The 14,543-nt window shown below is 43.6% G+C and overlaps 1 protein-coding gene across 10 annotated transcripts in view; it reads right to left on the bottom strand.

Moving 5' to 3' along the window:
* Nucleotides 1-14,543, bottom strand: part of LOC138813031 (BEN domain-containing protein 5) — a 624,491-nt gene that overhangs the window by 200,793 nt on the left and 409,155 nt on the right. For 6 of the 10 annotated variants that reach the window (XM_070001305.1, XM_070001314.1, XM_070001311.1 and 3 more), the window contains 2 exons: nucleotides 12,946-13,094; nucleotides 6,132-6,345 (listed from right to left, as the gene is read on the bottom strand). The exons of the other annotated variants lie outside the window; for them this stretch is intronic. In XM_070001305.1, coding sequence (XP_069857406.1) covers nucleotides 6,132-6,345; nucleotides 12,946-13,094 — 363 coding nt within the window. The remainder of the gene's footprint in view (nucleotides 1-6,131; nucleotides 6,346-12,945; nucleotides 13,095-14,543) is intronic. 10 annotated transcript variants of the gene reach the window in all.

The following is a 14,543-nucleotide window of genomic DNA, read 5'->3' as shown; positions in this document are numbered from 1 at the left end:
TTTAGATTCTCTCCCCCTTCTCTAATCTCTAGCCTGCTTGGAGAGGAAATAAGATTAAGTAAACATATGTTAAGTGAATGAATAAATGCTTTTCCAGGGAACTGTGAGAAGAAATAAAAACTGTGGACATAAGAAGACAAGATACGGCACAATGTAAGGTGTGCAAAATCACAGAAAACTTGAATTCTTTGAGCTTGGGTTCCCTCCCCAATAAAACAAATATCTAGTACTAAGAAATTGCTACGGAAAATAAGTAAGATTTTACTTTTACCAAGCCAGCTTAGAGCAAATAATCTTCAAGATGCTGAATGTTGAGATGCAGAATGTTAACCCTAGGATGGCATCGTAATACTAACTTGTGCTTCTCTCTCCACTCACACGGGAGAAGAGGAAGCCTAGGGAGAAAGAGTCGATGCAGGGCAGAACACCTGCATTTTTAGGACTGGAATCAGCTTAACTTCTCTTGCCATCCTTTCTCAGGTATGGGTTCAACCAGCCTTCTTTCTTTGGGCCAACCCTTTCCTTGCTACTGAGAAAGGTGTTACTGATTTCCACCCTTTAAAAGCTTTTAATTGATTTCCACCATTTCCTGACCTCTCTCAATCCACCTTTCCTTAAGAACTGAGAGACAGAAAGGTAAAGCTGTCTGTGACATGTCTAGGTACTCAAAATGGCCCTGGGCCTAGATGCCATGCAACTTTTAGGGGGAACCTCTCTGGGTCACAATGCCACTATCCATGAAGAGGGATGTCAAAACTAGATAAATCTAACTTTCTAGCAAGAGATAAGAGCAGGAGAGAGATCACAGGACAAGAGAGTGGGTCTGATGACCCTCAGAGCCACCAGCATCTGTCAAGAGGTAGGAAGAGAAGGGCACAAGGAAGCTTTGCAGAAAGGTCCCTGCAGAATCCCGATCGCTTTCATTTCCTGGGTAATGGCACTGAATGGCCCCTCAGCTTGATGAAAAGGCTTTGTTAGTCTCCAGTTATTAATCACCTGCAGTTGGTGGGAATGTCTCCCTCTGTGAGGGAACATTTGAGATTATTGCTTAATTAACAAGGTTTATAACAGCACTAATGTGTCCTATTTTTAAAAAAGTTATAAAAATTAGCCAGAACGCCATGCTGTAGCTCATTTAGAAAACTCAGACACACTGCAAAAGGTCATTTGACCTTAATAAGGTTTAACTATCATTCTGGAGCTTGTCATTAGGGTAAGACTCAGCTAATTCCTCCTACTTTCATCTTTCTAAAGAGGGTTCAATACACATCCCATTTTTCTGCCATCCACTAAGGAATAGATTTTAACATCAAAGAAAAAAAGCCTTACCAGTCTTGTGAACGTAGAAGCTTTTGCCATTTTCATATAGCAAATGTGACTACATGTGATTTTTTTAAATCATACAAAATAAATACAAACAATCTCAATCCAGCTAGACAGCTTGCCTGGGAAAAACCAGCCAAATACAATCTGGAATAACTCAAATAATTAGGCTAAAACTGGTGACTGTGTGGTAGGATGGGACATAGACTTCACACCTGTCTGGCTGTAGTAAAAATAAGAAAATAAAACATCAATATTGTGTTTCAGTAAGATAGGAAACCTCGGGTAACAAATGCAATGCCTGAAAACCCAGTTTAGCTGGGCTTGCTTTCTAATAATTGGTATGGCCTTGGACAAGTTAATTTCCTTCTCATCTACTCACAAGACCAGTATTCACACAAGGTTCTTAGGAATCTGTGATGAAAAGAGGACTGAGGTTAGTCCTAAGCACTGTGGGACACAGGACAGAAGCACCCACTGTCCTGTGAGGTCAGAAACAGCCTCCTGTAGGATGATTCCCTTAAGCAGATCTGGGTGGTGAGCAACTGTTAGCTCAGCAAAGCAGGATGGGGTAGGGAGTAGTGTAACTCTGTTCCAGGCACTGGGAATAGCATGTGCAAATGCCCAGGGTGAGAGGGGTTGAGGCTTGGGCAGGAAATAAAAGTCTTTCATCCTGGTAATAACTTAAGGGACCAAGGGTAACATTGCTGAAATAAAATGAAACTGGGAATATAGACAAGGGCTAGATTGTGCAGGTGTTTATATGATGTAGTAACTTACCCTTCAATAAGGAGAATTCTGGCTGTGATGGGTGGTGGTAAAGGGATCATATCTGAAAACTCAGTCTGGTTACACGATGGGGAGAGGAATATGGAAGCTACTAGAAGTAATTCAGGAGAATAAAGATGTGCCCTTCCCTTTCATAGAGACAATGGGCATGAGGAGAAGTGAAGAGCTTGAAAGGTACTGAGGGTCAGACAGATAGCAAGGGAGGCCCGAGAGAGAGGTACCATTCACCCAGTCAGGGAATGTAGAAGTTGCAGAAGGCTTTGAGGGGAAGGCAAATATTTATTAAGTGCTTTATCCATCCTAGCCCCGAACAAGAGGCTCATAAAACTTAGCTTACCATGGAGGCAAAGGAGAAAGACAATTATGAAGTAAATCTGAAATGCTGTGCAGAGTCTTTACATAGGGTCATGCGACAAAGCAATGGAGGCACTGCTTGGGAGGGGGAGGCCATGGAGGCCCCTCTGGATGACAAGCAGGCAGGATGTGTGGCTCAGAAGGAATAACACCGTGGGCAGTGAGGACAGGAGGAAGCTGGAAGAAAGCTTTGGTGGCTACAGCACGGGCAGTAGGAAGTATTTGGGAATTATGTGAGATGAAATTAGTGGAGTCACCTGAGGCCAGATCAACCTTAAGCCAGAGGGGAGGAGCGGGTTTTAACTGATGGCAGCGGGCACACTGAGAGCAAGGGGAGGGCAGGAAGGGAGGTCAGTGAGGACAGTGTGGAAGGGGGAAAGAGGCCCGCCCAAGACACCGAGGAGGCAGAAGGGAAGGGGTCCAGTGCACACTGTAGGACAAGAGGCTTAGAAAGGAAGGGATGGTCACGTCCAATGATGCTACTGAGAAGGGAGCTTTGGAATTAGACCTTGGATTTAGCGATGAGAAATCACATGGCACTTCCCAGTGACGGCTGAAAATACTTCGGGTAGATGGGGGGAGTGGAGGCAAATAGCAGGGACATCACCAGAACAGAAACAGTGTAGACACATGCTTCAAGAAGCCTGGACCTGCAAAGGAAGATAGACATGGCCGCAGCGAGGTGACAAGAGTGGCCTGTGAGTGCTGGGTTTGCTTTTGGTAGAAATGAGTAGTCAAAGTATATGCAATCATTCTGGGAAGGGACCAGGAGAGGGGAACACAACTGGAACAGGTATTAGGAAGGCCAGTGGACCTCAATGCAGAGCCTAGAGAGAGATAACCAACAGCCTCATCCAGAAGGAAACCTTTTCTGGAACGAGATGCAGAAGAATGGGGGATTACAGTAGGTATGATAGTTGAGGCTGTGAAAATTCGCTTGCTTTTCTCTGTGAAGGAAGAGACAAGGCCTTCTTCGGAGTGAGATTTTGTTAATTTTTTTTTTTGGGGTCCGGTCGTGGGCCTGAACTCTGGGCCTGGGCGCTGTCCCTCAGCTCTTCAGCTCAAGGCTAGCGCTCTACCACTTGAGCCACAGCGCCACTTTCAGCTGTTTTCTTTTTGCTTATGTGGTGCTAAGGAATCAAACCCAGGGCCTCAGGCATGCAAGGCAAGCACTCTACCACTGAGCCACCTTCCCAGCCCTTGTTATGTTTTGAAAGTAGAGAAAGTTTACAAAGGGCTTGGAAAGTGGGGAAGGGGATGAGAGAGGGACCCTGGGAAGACTTGCTCCAGTCTGCAGTGGCCCTAAATCAAAGAGCTGAGGTGTCTACTAGACAGTTTTACTGCTACAATTCTAAGCAGCCCTGACTACTACTTTAAGAGGAAAGTTTGCAGTTGGGGAAACGAAACATGGAAGAAAGCGATTTGGAAAAAAAAAATCACCCTAAAGGCTGATCAGGGATTACCTCATAATCTGTTTCATTTACTCAAGTCTCATTTAATGGGTACCAGGCATGGCACCAGACAATGAAAATGTGGGAGATCATTACAGGCCTCCACCCTGAGGCAGATACACAGTGGATGATTTGATACCAACGTGTGACAATGGTAGGGACGGCCAGTTTTCTGAAGGCCCCTGGGACTTGCTGAATCACATCATAACAAGTGTCCCAGAGGCAGAGTTTGGCAAAGCAGGGATCCCTCCCCCCAGGAAGACTTCTTTCATAGGGCAGCCTCCAAAATCAGCCTATTCATTTCAGGCAGCAGCCAGACTGAAAGTTATTTCTGAGTACCTAAAAGCGGCTGCCTGAATCAGTTAATCACAGGCCAGCCATACTTTCACAATAGAAAGCCTTTGAGCCGAGCTGGGACTGTGTGGGTTTCAACTCAGGCTCTGAAACCTGTAGCTGTATCCTGAGTTTAAGGATGGTCCTTTAATCTCTGTCCATTTATCTCTGCTTCCCCTGCTCTACCCTTTGTCTGTGAGCATCAATTCCCCTCCAGATCACTGCCTCAGTCTTCTTACTGACCTCCCATTAATCACTCCTTCACCCAGTGAAGGCTTCCATTTCCTCTATGGTTAGTAAACACAAGATACTCATCAAGGCTTCACATCCCTGGAAAAACTGTCTCACGTCCACCTCCCTAACCTCACTTTTCACCCTTGAGTTTCTTCACCCCTTGAGCATGCTGGATTTTGCACTATAGCTTACTCTGCCAGACTTGCCATTCTACAGTCCTTCCCAGGGCTGCATGTCTTCCACATCCAGCTAGAGGACCCTGGGTCAAGCAGGCCTCCTCACATACCCTAACTAAGGTAGCCTGCTATGATGCTCAGAGTACCAGAAACTGACTTGATCATGGACATATTTGTTGCCTTCCCACAGCACCTGTTCAGACCACAAAGTCTGCTTAAAATACACATGCCAACTCACGGAGTCTTACTTTCTCCATCAGAATATGGCAGACTGGCCCTTGGAGGGTAATGGCTATGAGTCAGGTTTTGAAGCCAGCTCTGCTGATGGGACTCCTGGTTCTCATCCTGCCAGCTTTATGACCAGAGCAAGTTCCCTAATATCCCTGCATCTCAGTTTCCTTATCTATGCAAAAGGATAATAATAGCAGCCAACAGTTGGGTTGTTAGTGAGATAATGAGTTAATATATGTAAAAGTGTGTCAAGACAGACTCATTAAAAAAAAAAACCAGAACCTGAGACATAATAAGTGCTCAAAATAATTAGCAATTACTATATTCTCTCTTCTCCCTCTGCTCCACTGTCTGTCCCTTTGTTTTGTGTTATCTGTACAATAATGAGACGTTCTTATGTTCTCCTATGAGTTTTTATGTTCTCTTATGAGCTCCTCATAGATGAGTACTAAGTCTTGTTCTTCTATGTGTCCTTGGAATCCAGCAGAGGGTGAGAGCTTGGTGAGTGGAGGGAGAGAAGGTGGGAAAGAGAAAGGGACAAAAAGAAATGAGAAGATAAGGAAATGAGAGATATATGGTCCTGGAAGAGAGGACGAAAAGAAGAAGAGAAGAAAGGAGGGAGTGAGGGAGGGAGAAAAGGGAAGAAGGAAAAAAAATCCAGGAGTCCAGAATATGTGTCTCTTCGGGAGACAAATGTCTTTGTTTCTCTGTCTACCCTTTCAAACAGTACAAAGAAATGACATCTAGTGCCCCTCAGCCAGTCTTTCTCTCATTTATTGTTCCAGGCACAGAGCTAGCACCATAAGAACTACGGCCCAGCCAGAACCTATACTGCTCCCTACACACACAGCACTCCTTTCCCATCTCCACACTTCTGTTCCAGTCATCTGCCTCCCGAAGTACCTTTCCACACACCTGCATCTCCATGTCTGATGTTCAAGGCCCCATTCAGTGACATCTTTCTCTAGGAACTCTTCCCTGGTTTTTTGGCATCCTCCTCTCCTGAGGACTCCCAGCATGCTGTCTGTCCCTCTCTCATGATAGTTCCTGGAGCTGTATTTGTGTCCTAGCTATTCACCCTGTCCTAGGTGAGCTTGTCAATGACGTCTGGAATACTGGCTCTGGTGTGACTGTCTCCTGATCAAGGGCCCAACACACAGGGGCTTCAGTGTTTGTGCCTTATACATTCCTGGTAGATTGAGTGGAATGTCAGCCACTGTGGCTCTGCCCTGTGACTCACCTCTGACGATGCTTAGCTTGTGAGGTGAGAGGGGTGGCTTCGGGACAGCATCCTTTTTTTTTTTCGTGGCAACTCCTGTGACACTTCTGTTTTTCAGAACATCTGTTCCCCAAATCATGACTGCCAAGTTCTTTGTGTACTTGGAATCTCCTTGGGTTACTTGTAGCTGGTGCCATTTCTCCTCATCAACCCAAATCCCGCTTCCCAGATGGACCTGAAAGAGATAAGAACATCACACCTGTTTAGTCTGACAGGTGGGCAGCTGGAAACTGCTTCTGTCCTTAAAAAAGCACTGCTATACAACTATCAGGAATGCATGCCACACACAGTAAATTAAACACTCTTTAAGGGTAATAACAGCTATTATTTATTGAACATCTATAGTGTGCCAGGCTTTATTTAAGATTTTATACTCACTAATTCAAATTTTGGCAATCCTAGATGGTATTATGACACTAACTAAACTTCAGATGAAAAACCCAGATTAATCAAGGTGGAAATGATTTTTCCAGATGTTACCCAACTAGTAAGTGGCAGAGCTATAAGTTCTAAACTATATTCATGTAATTGCAAAGCTAATCAGAGCCTGCCAAATCTCAGGACATGAATGTTTAACGCCTTTCTGTGTTATATGTTAGAGAGACCGGTCTCAGCTGGGCTGTGGCTCATAGCCTGTAATGCTAGCTACTCAAAAGGCTGAGATCTGATGATCATGGTCTAAGCCAGCTGGTGCAAGAAAATATGTGAAACTCTTTATCTTTTTGGGGGGGGGGTCCGGTCGTGGGGCCTGAACTCTGGGCCTGAGCAGTGTCCCTCAGCTCTTCAGCTCAAGGATAGCACTCTACCACTTGAGTCACAACGCCACTTCTGGCTTTTTTTTTGCTTATGTGGTGCTGAGGAATCGAACCCAGGGCCTCAGGCATGCAAGGCAAGTGCTCTACCACTGAGCCACCTTCCCAGCCTGACTCTTTTATCTTTAGTTAAGCACCTCAAAAAAAGTCAGAAGTGGAGCTATGACTCAAGTGACAGAGTGCTAGCCCTGCACGAAAAAGCTGAGATACAACCATGCCCTAAGTTCAAGCCCCAGTATCAGTACACACACAAATTAAAAAAAAAAAAGAAGGAAGAAGAGGAAGAAGACTAGTAATAACAACAACAATAATAATATGAAGATGAGAAGAATAAAGAAAAGAAAGAAAAAAGAAAATAGAAGAAGAGGAGGAGGAGGAGGAAGAGGAGGAGGAAGAGGAAGAAGAAACATCAACCAGCTTCCTTTTAATGTGAATATTCTGGGACACATATCTAGGTGTGAAGTAAATGTCAGGATGGTTGAAGGCTCCCTAGATGATTACAACTGACAGCTCAGTTTGAAGTGCACGAGGTGAGTAGCTGCCCAGGCTCTGCCACTAAAAGGGGATATGCTTGTGTGAACCGTTCCCCTGCTCTGAGCTGCAGTTTCTCTGTCTATCAAGTAGGAGGTGTGTATCTCATCTCAAAGTTCATCCTGCTGGCTCAAAACACCTATGATCTTTGTCAAATTAAATGCAGCCACCATGTACCTAGGTTAATTCTGATAGCACATAAAAATGAACACAATCTTATACTCCTTTATAAGGGAAGCAACCAGAAAGTTGGCATGCAGAGTCAATAAATTACTATACTCTCTTTACTCCAGAATGATCTTGCAATAAGCCACAAGCTTTTAAATCTGTGCTCCTTTCTGCCTCTTAACAACTTGTAAACCATTTGCTAAGATTAATCATTAAAAATAGTTTTGACTTTGACGTTGCCATTTATGTTGAGCTTCTGCTGAAACTATGAAAGGAGGAAATGGCCTCTGTGGGATGGAGGGGAGGCAGCTGCTAATGAGCTGAACTTTCCAAGGGGCATGAGGAGGCTCAGCTGAAGGTCCTTGTTTTCAGAAAGACCTGCAAGTCACCATTATCACAAGGTCAGAAGATGTCTCAAGAGAGGTCCTGCTCTGAGAGACTGTGCATCCACCCAAACTGATGGCAAACCACAAGACCAATTGCTCAAAAGTGATTAATGCTCTTTCTGGTAAAGTATGGCTTGGGAAAGAAAGTGGGCTCAGAGATGGACAGGTCAGCCAGCAGCACTTCTTTACCAATTACTGAGGTTTTCTAACTATCATAAAGAAAAGAAACTAGTAGCATAGCTTACTCTCTATTATTAGGAAGTAAACAGCCCACCTGCTACAGCTGACTTCACTTCCTTTTGTTTAAAAGATCGCTCAGACCACAACAGTGACTGGAGACCCAGGTTCACCTGGCCTCACTCTGTTGTCAACATCAGTATCGAAAATCAGTTTGTTCTGCTCAGAAAGATAAGCAACCCTGGGGTGAGACGTGTTGTCTAGTCAAGATCAAATTGGGCCTTTTCCTGCAGGTGGAACTGCAGATGGGTAGTGGGTACCTGGTGGGTGGCCTGATGCCCTCTTAGTCAACTTCCCTTGATGACACTTGAGTCACCCACACAAGCTTCCTGAGATGATAAGGGAAAACAGGGAACTTTGAATTGGATAAAGTTCTGAATTGGATAAGTTCTGAATCAGAAAACCTTAGCGTGGAGGATGAATTCAGCCTACCCTTTTCTATCCTGATCTTGTTTTCCTCTCATCTTTTAATTTTTTATTCTTAAATGTACAATGACACTTTAACCCAATGCTTTTTGAAGACAATGCAGTCATTGGTACTTTTGGAGTGCCTACACTGAACACAATTTATTCAATCCTCAGTACAACCTTAAGAGATAGAAATAGGTTGAAACTATTATTCCTGTTTTTCAGCTATGAACAGAGATTCAGAGGGTCTAAATTACTTTTACCAAAACACACAGTAAACCTTGAAATCAAGATTTCAACTCAGATCTATGTAACCCAGCTCATCTCAGCTTTCCCTGCTGTCTCCAAGTGTGAAGGTGGTACTAATGCAGCCAAAAAGAGCAAACCTAACACTTTAATGCTCAGTTCTTGAGATTTCTTCTGCATCTGCTAGCCATGCCCTGTGCCAGCCCTCAGTGCATTCACTCCTGCAGACAGGGAAATTAGGAAAGAAGCCATGGGCTGGACTTGTCTCCAGTCACTGTACTAAGCCATCCTATAATCACTGACATTAATAGTCTTAAAACACTGCTTTCCTTCTTTGACTAGATGACCTCAGCAGTCTTCCAACTCTGTTTTTATATGTCAATCCCTTGGAATTCTGAACAGCTCCCTGTTTCTTATCACATTAGATCTGATCTCTTCAGAGTGTCTTTAAAGATTCATGAAGATCCCAGGTCTAGTCTATCTATGAACTTAAAGCATAGGTCCATCCCTCTATGAATCTCCTGAACTCCTCTACTTGCTTTTACTTGTAGTGTGCTATGAGAGAAAGAGGAGCGGGGGGAAGTGGGTGGGGAGGGGCTCTGACCTGTCTTCCTAGGTGCAAATTCTGTCTCTTCTTACTAGAGGGTTAATGGCAACTGGTCACTTTACCAACTGTCACTTTTTCAAGATTCCATGGGCATAATATCTGCTAATTCATAGAGTTGCTTTGATTAAATGAGATGAGCTAAGCTGGGCACCAGTGGTTCACGCTTGTAATCCTAGTTACTCAGGAGGTTGAGATCTGAGGATAGTAGTTCAAAGCCATCCCAGGAAGGAAAGCTCATTAAATTCTTATCTCCAACAAACTACCATAAAGCCACAAATGAAGCTGTGGCTCAAGTGGTAGAGTGCTAGCTTGGAGTGTAAAATGGCTAAGGGCCATTGCCCAGGCCCTCAGTTCAAGCCCCCCCACCCCACTCAAATCCACTAACTGCTATACCCTGGTCCTTCTTTGCCTATTTGTGTATCTCTGCTCATGCCATTTCCCATGTCCAGGAATTAATTAATGACTTCCCTTCAGTCACCAAAAGCTTGCTAATTTTTCCAGCCCCAGCCTAAAATCCAGGAAACACTGTTTAACTGCACCAGGGCTAAGTTCTGAAATCTCCATCCTATGTGGAGCCTTTATCCTGACTCTAGTCTGTGCCTCATGGCATATTTCAGTTAGGGGAGGTCAAGGCTTTGCCTCTCCTGTCCTTATAAAGTGATCAGGACCAATCTGAACATGGATGTAAGAAACAACTGGACATACTAACACATCTTAATGGCACTGGTTTTCAGTTCTGAAGAGTTACTGTTCCTTGGAGAAAAGAACACTTTCTGACATTTTCTTGAGTAGAAGGCTGATCAATGTTATAACACAGAATAGAATGGCCCCAGGTAAAAACATTTGTGGGCTGATCCTGGACACTTGAGACAAGGCCTCAGGAGGTCACCATACTTGAGGCCACCTGAGCAGTGTGCATCTCTCAGGGGTACAACAAAATTGACTGGAAAGAGCACTTGCCCAGGAGACAGGAGATGTGGCTTTTTGTTTCTGACTGCCTCTAACCTGTTCAATAATAGATGAGTCCTTTCTCTAGATGTGTTTCCTCATTCATGCCATGTGTAAATTAAGATTATTTAATGTTCTTTGCAGGCTTATGATCCAGTGAGTTTGTTGTTGTTGTTGGTCGTGGGGCTTGGGCCTGGGCTCTGTCCCTCAGCTCTTCAGCTCAAGGCGAGCACTCTACCACTTGAATCACAGGGCCACTTCCAGTTTTCTGGTGGTTAATTGGAGATAAGAGTCTCAAAACTTTCCTGCCTGGGCTGGCTTTGAACTGCTATCCTCAAATTTCAGCCTCCTGAGTAGTTAAAATTATAGGTGTGAGCCACCGGTGCCTGGCTCCAGTGAATTTTTGAAATAAAGCATCTTCAACAAAGAAAAGTAATGTGCTTCATGAGGATCGAAAAGTAACTTGTGTGGTATGACCTATTCATGCAAACATGAACAGAATGTTAGTATTATTTATCAGGGAAAGTGATTAAAAATATGGCAACAAAGTATTTCCTTGTGAACACTTAAAAGGACAAAACAGATTACCTATTCTAAATTAATCCCATTTCAGGGCTCCAGGCCCTTCAGATATTACTTGCACAAAGAGAAGGAAGGGTCGGAGAAGAGAGTGGAGCCAGGAGCAGTGAGGGTGCTCATGGGATGAGAGAAATGCCGCGGTGGGAGGCTGCCATCCATCTCCAGGGTATCTGCTTTCCTCCCCTTTAATAAATCTCTCTGCCTGACTACAAATGAGCTGCCAACAAAAACTAGGTGAGTTTTATAGCAACATGTTGGGTAAAAAAAGAAAAGAAAAACAAAAGACACATTCCCAAGGTCTATTGATCAATTGATGGGCAAAGAATTAAATGGAGCTTCCATAGCTGTTTCCTTGGGGAGAATGTTACCTTTGCAAAAGAGGCCTCCTTGCGATGCTCAGAACTGTCCATCAGCCTTCAAAGCAAGAGAGAAATAGATTTCTCTTGGAAGCTATGTTAAGAAAAACTGTAGTCACTCCACTATGTGGACATGACTAAAAGAAAATCAACAAACCCAGAATATTCTTCTATTCTTTTATCTTCAACTAGGGAAGATTCACCAAACTTAGGTACACAGTTTGAGTCCAAAAGACCTATGGAGAGAATTAGTCCAATCTGTCTTTCATGGTAAGGATGCTGAGGCCCAGAGAGGCGAAGGACCTGCCCAAGGTCACACAGGTAGGACAGAGTTAGAGCTCTGCTCTGCTACAAACTCAGGGTTCCTACTTCCCACTGGGTCACCATGCCTGTCCTCTGCAAGGCTGACTGGTGAAGTCTGTTAAGTGAGGAAAAGACAAAGCCTGGGCCTGCGTCAGCCCTGCTCCTTCAGGGGAGGAGCACTCAGTGGGAGATGCAGGGAAGAACAGCATATCCAAGAGAGCCCTGAAGACTAACAAGTTTCATTTCCTCAGCTTGACAATATTTGCTTTGGCTCAGGTTGGCCAGTTGTGGGGTTTTATCTGGACAAACCCAAATCAAACAATCTTTCTTTTTTATCCACCCACTAGGGAACAATACCAGATAAACAGAGACCTTTTGTAGTATGAGGCAAGAAAAAAAATGTACTGATAACAGATGACTCTGGGGAAAAGCCAAGGTAAGGTCTATAATGTGTGCTGTGGAGGCAGAGGATATAACACTAAATCTGGATTTTACCCCGGCCTACACAAAAGGCTCTGTTGGACCTCCTCAAAGATGAATTTACCAGGGTCTCACAAGGATATCAGAACCATTTCCTCCCCTGCCCTGTGTTTACGCGATTTTAAGACTTCCAATGGTGATAGCTTTACTTTTCAGGCATTTGTCTTTCAGGAGAAAATCTGAACAGTGGTATGTGGCCTTAGGATTGTGGGGTAGCTACCACTGAATGCACAGCGGGAGGTGGCTTAGGGACAAAAAGTGTTTCATTTACCTCTGCATCCCTGGTGTAGGATGGAGACTGGGAATGAACTTCATAAATAGTGAGTGAATGTACATGGAGTTGCTATCTGTAAACCAGGTATTTCAGTTCTAGTTTACCATGTCAATGTTAAGCATCTGGTTTTATAGGAAGGTAGGACAACTTCATCCAACTATTAAGGTAATTTGTTTTTTTTTAAATCTCACTCATAAGTTATTTTAAAATGTTGTTTTAGTTTTATAGTTACTCTGGCCCCATATTTAAAAAAAATAAGGAAGAGGAAAAGTCCCAGCAGACCTACACTAGTTATTGCAAATCAATTATGCAAATAGTCATTCAGGGCTGGGCCAGAAGGCCAATCAGCCTAGCCATTTTGGAAAGCTCCCACCATACTCTCCACTTTACTCTGACTAGCAGACACTTGCAGGGAATGGATATTGAGCTTTAAACACTACCTTTCCATTGTCTAGGATATACTTGTCCATGACAGGTGCAGGAGCAGGGAAATAGGACGACGTATTTGCTTCCTCACTGAAAGTGCTCCGTAACTCCGGCTCGGGCTCGAGACATTCTGACTTTACTTTTTCCAAGTCAATGGCGGGACCTAGGCAGTTAAGAAAAGAGATCTGTCTAGAACTCCAAGGAAAATAAAAGGCAAATATTCTTTTTTTGCATGTTTTTTAATTTTATTTTTATTACTGAAATAAAATTCCCCAAAATTTTATTGAGTGAAAAGGCAAATATTCTTTGAACTATGCATCTACCAGTACATAGTGGCACAAAAAAATATGGTAGCTATTTTTGTCCATTGTTCTATACTTAAACCCAGGCTTGAAAAGAATACGATGTATGAATGTCACAAGGGAAACAGTGAAAAACTGGAGGACAAGAATGGATTAGACTTTAATTAAGTAAGAATGAGGAACACTTATAGGGTGTCATTGTCTACATGGAAAGGCAGGGACTTAACTTCCTGAATAGGAAAAAAAGGTTCAGTTCAAGCTGTGTTGGATAAGCAGTGGCAATGACTAGAAATGGAAATTGTGTTCTTGCCAAAAAGTCTGTGGCAGAAGGAAGTGAGGGCAGTTATGGGGAGAAATGTAAAGCCATGCCCCTTCACTTCTCTGGATAGAGACATTCCCACCAAGAAATTAAAATACAGGGGCTGGGAAGGTGGCTCAGTGGTAGAGCGCTTGCCTTGCATGCATGAGGCCCTGGGTTCGATTCCTCAGCACCACATAAGCAAAAAGAAAAAGCCGGAAGTGGCGCTGTGTCTCAAGTGGTAGAGCTCTAGCCTTGAGATGAAGAGCTGAGGGACAGCGCCCAGGCCCAGAGTTCAGGCCCCACGACCGGACCCCGCCCCCCCACAAAAAAAGAAATTAAAATACAATACAGATTAAGCCCCTGATTGCCTTATCCAGCAGCTACTTTGATTTTTATTTTAATGCAATCAACACAAATTATGTGAGGTTTAAGCAGTGAGAAGAAGCTGGATAAGAAAGCTAGATGGCAATGGTTTCTAAAGGGGATGTTTTCTCTCCATTAGCTTTAAAAAATGATGGGCTATTTTTTAAATCACCTATTGTGTCTTGATTACTGAAGGGCAGAAAACAGGATGAAAACAGGTAAATAAGGCCAAATGACTTGATTAAATTTTGTGGGAGAACATCTCTAAATGCCTACAGAGTTTAGTATGTTAAAATTCTTCCTATGCAAACACTTAAGTTGTTTATGGATCAGGGAATTGTCTGTGGCATAGGATTCAACTTAGTAACAGATGACTTAAGTCAGGTCCAATCTCTTATCCTAACCACGTGGGTAATTGGGTCTAAAGATCTTTATATTATTAACTCCTTGTGCAGGGATTTGGTGGCAAATCTACATTCAGTTGCCAAGACCTATACTTTGGCTTGCAGTATGGAAGGTAGTGGTGATTTTGTTACTAAAATCCTTCATGACAGGGCTTCCCAGAATGAGAATATCAATCCTGAGTTTCTGGAAGCTGCCAACTGAAAGAACCTCTGAATTCTCCAAAGATTTAGACACAAACCCT

The sequence above is a fragment of the Dipodomys merriami genome, unplaced genomic scaffold (assembly GCF_024711535.1).
Source record: "Dipodomys merriami isolate MVZ:Mamm:240054 unplaced genomic scaffold, mDipMer1.0.p SCAF_577, whole genome shotgun sequence".
Taxonomy (NCBI): Eukaryota; Metazoa; Chordata; class Mammalia; order Rodentia; family Heteromyidae; genus Dipodomys; species Dipodomys merriami.
Note: the sequence above shows the minus strand (reverse complement) of the source record. Positions and strands in the feature narration are given on the sequence as shown.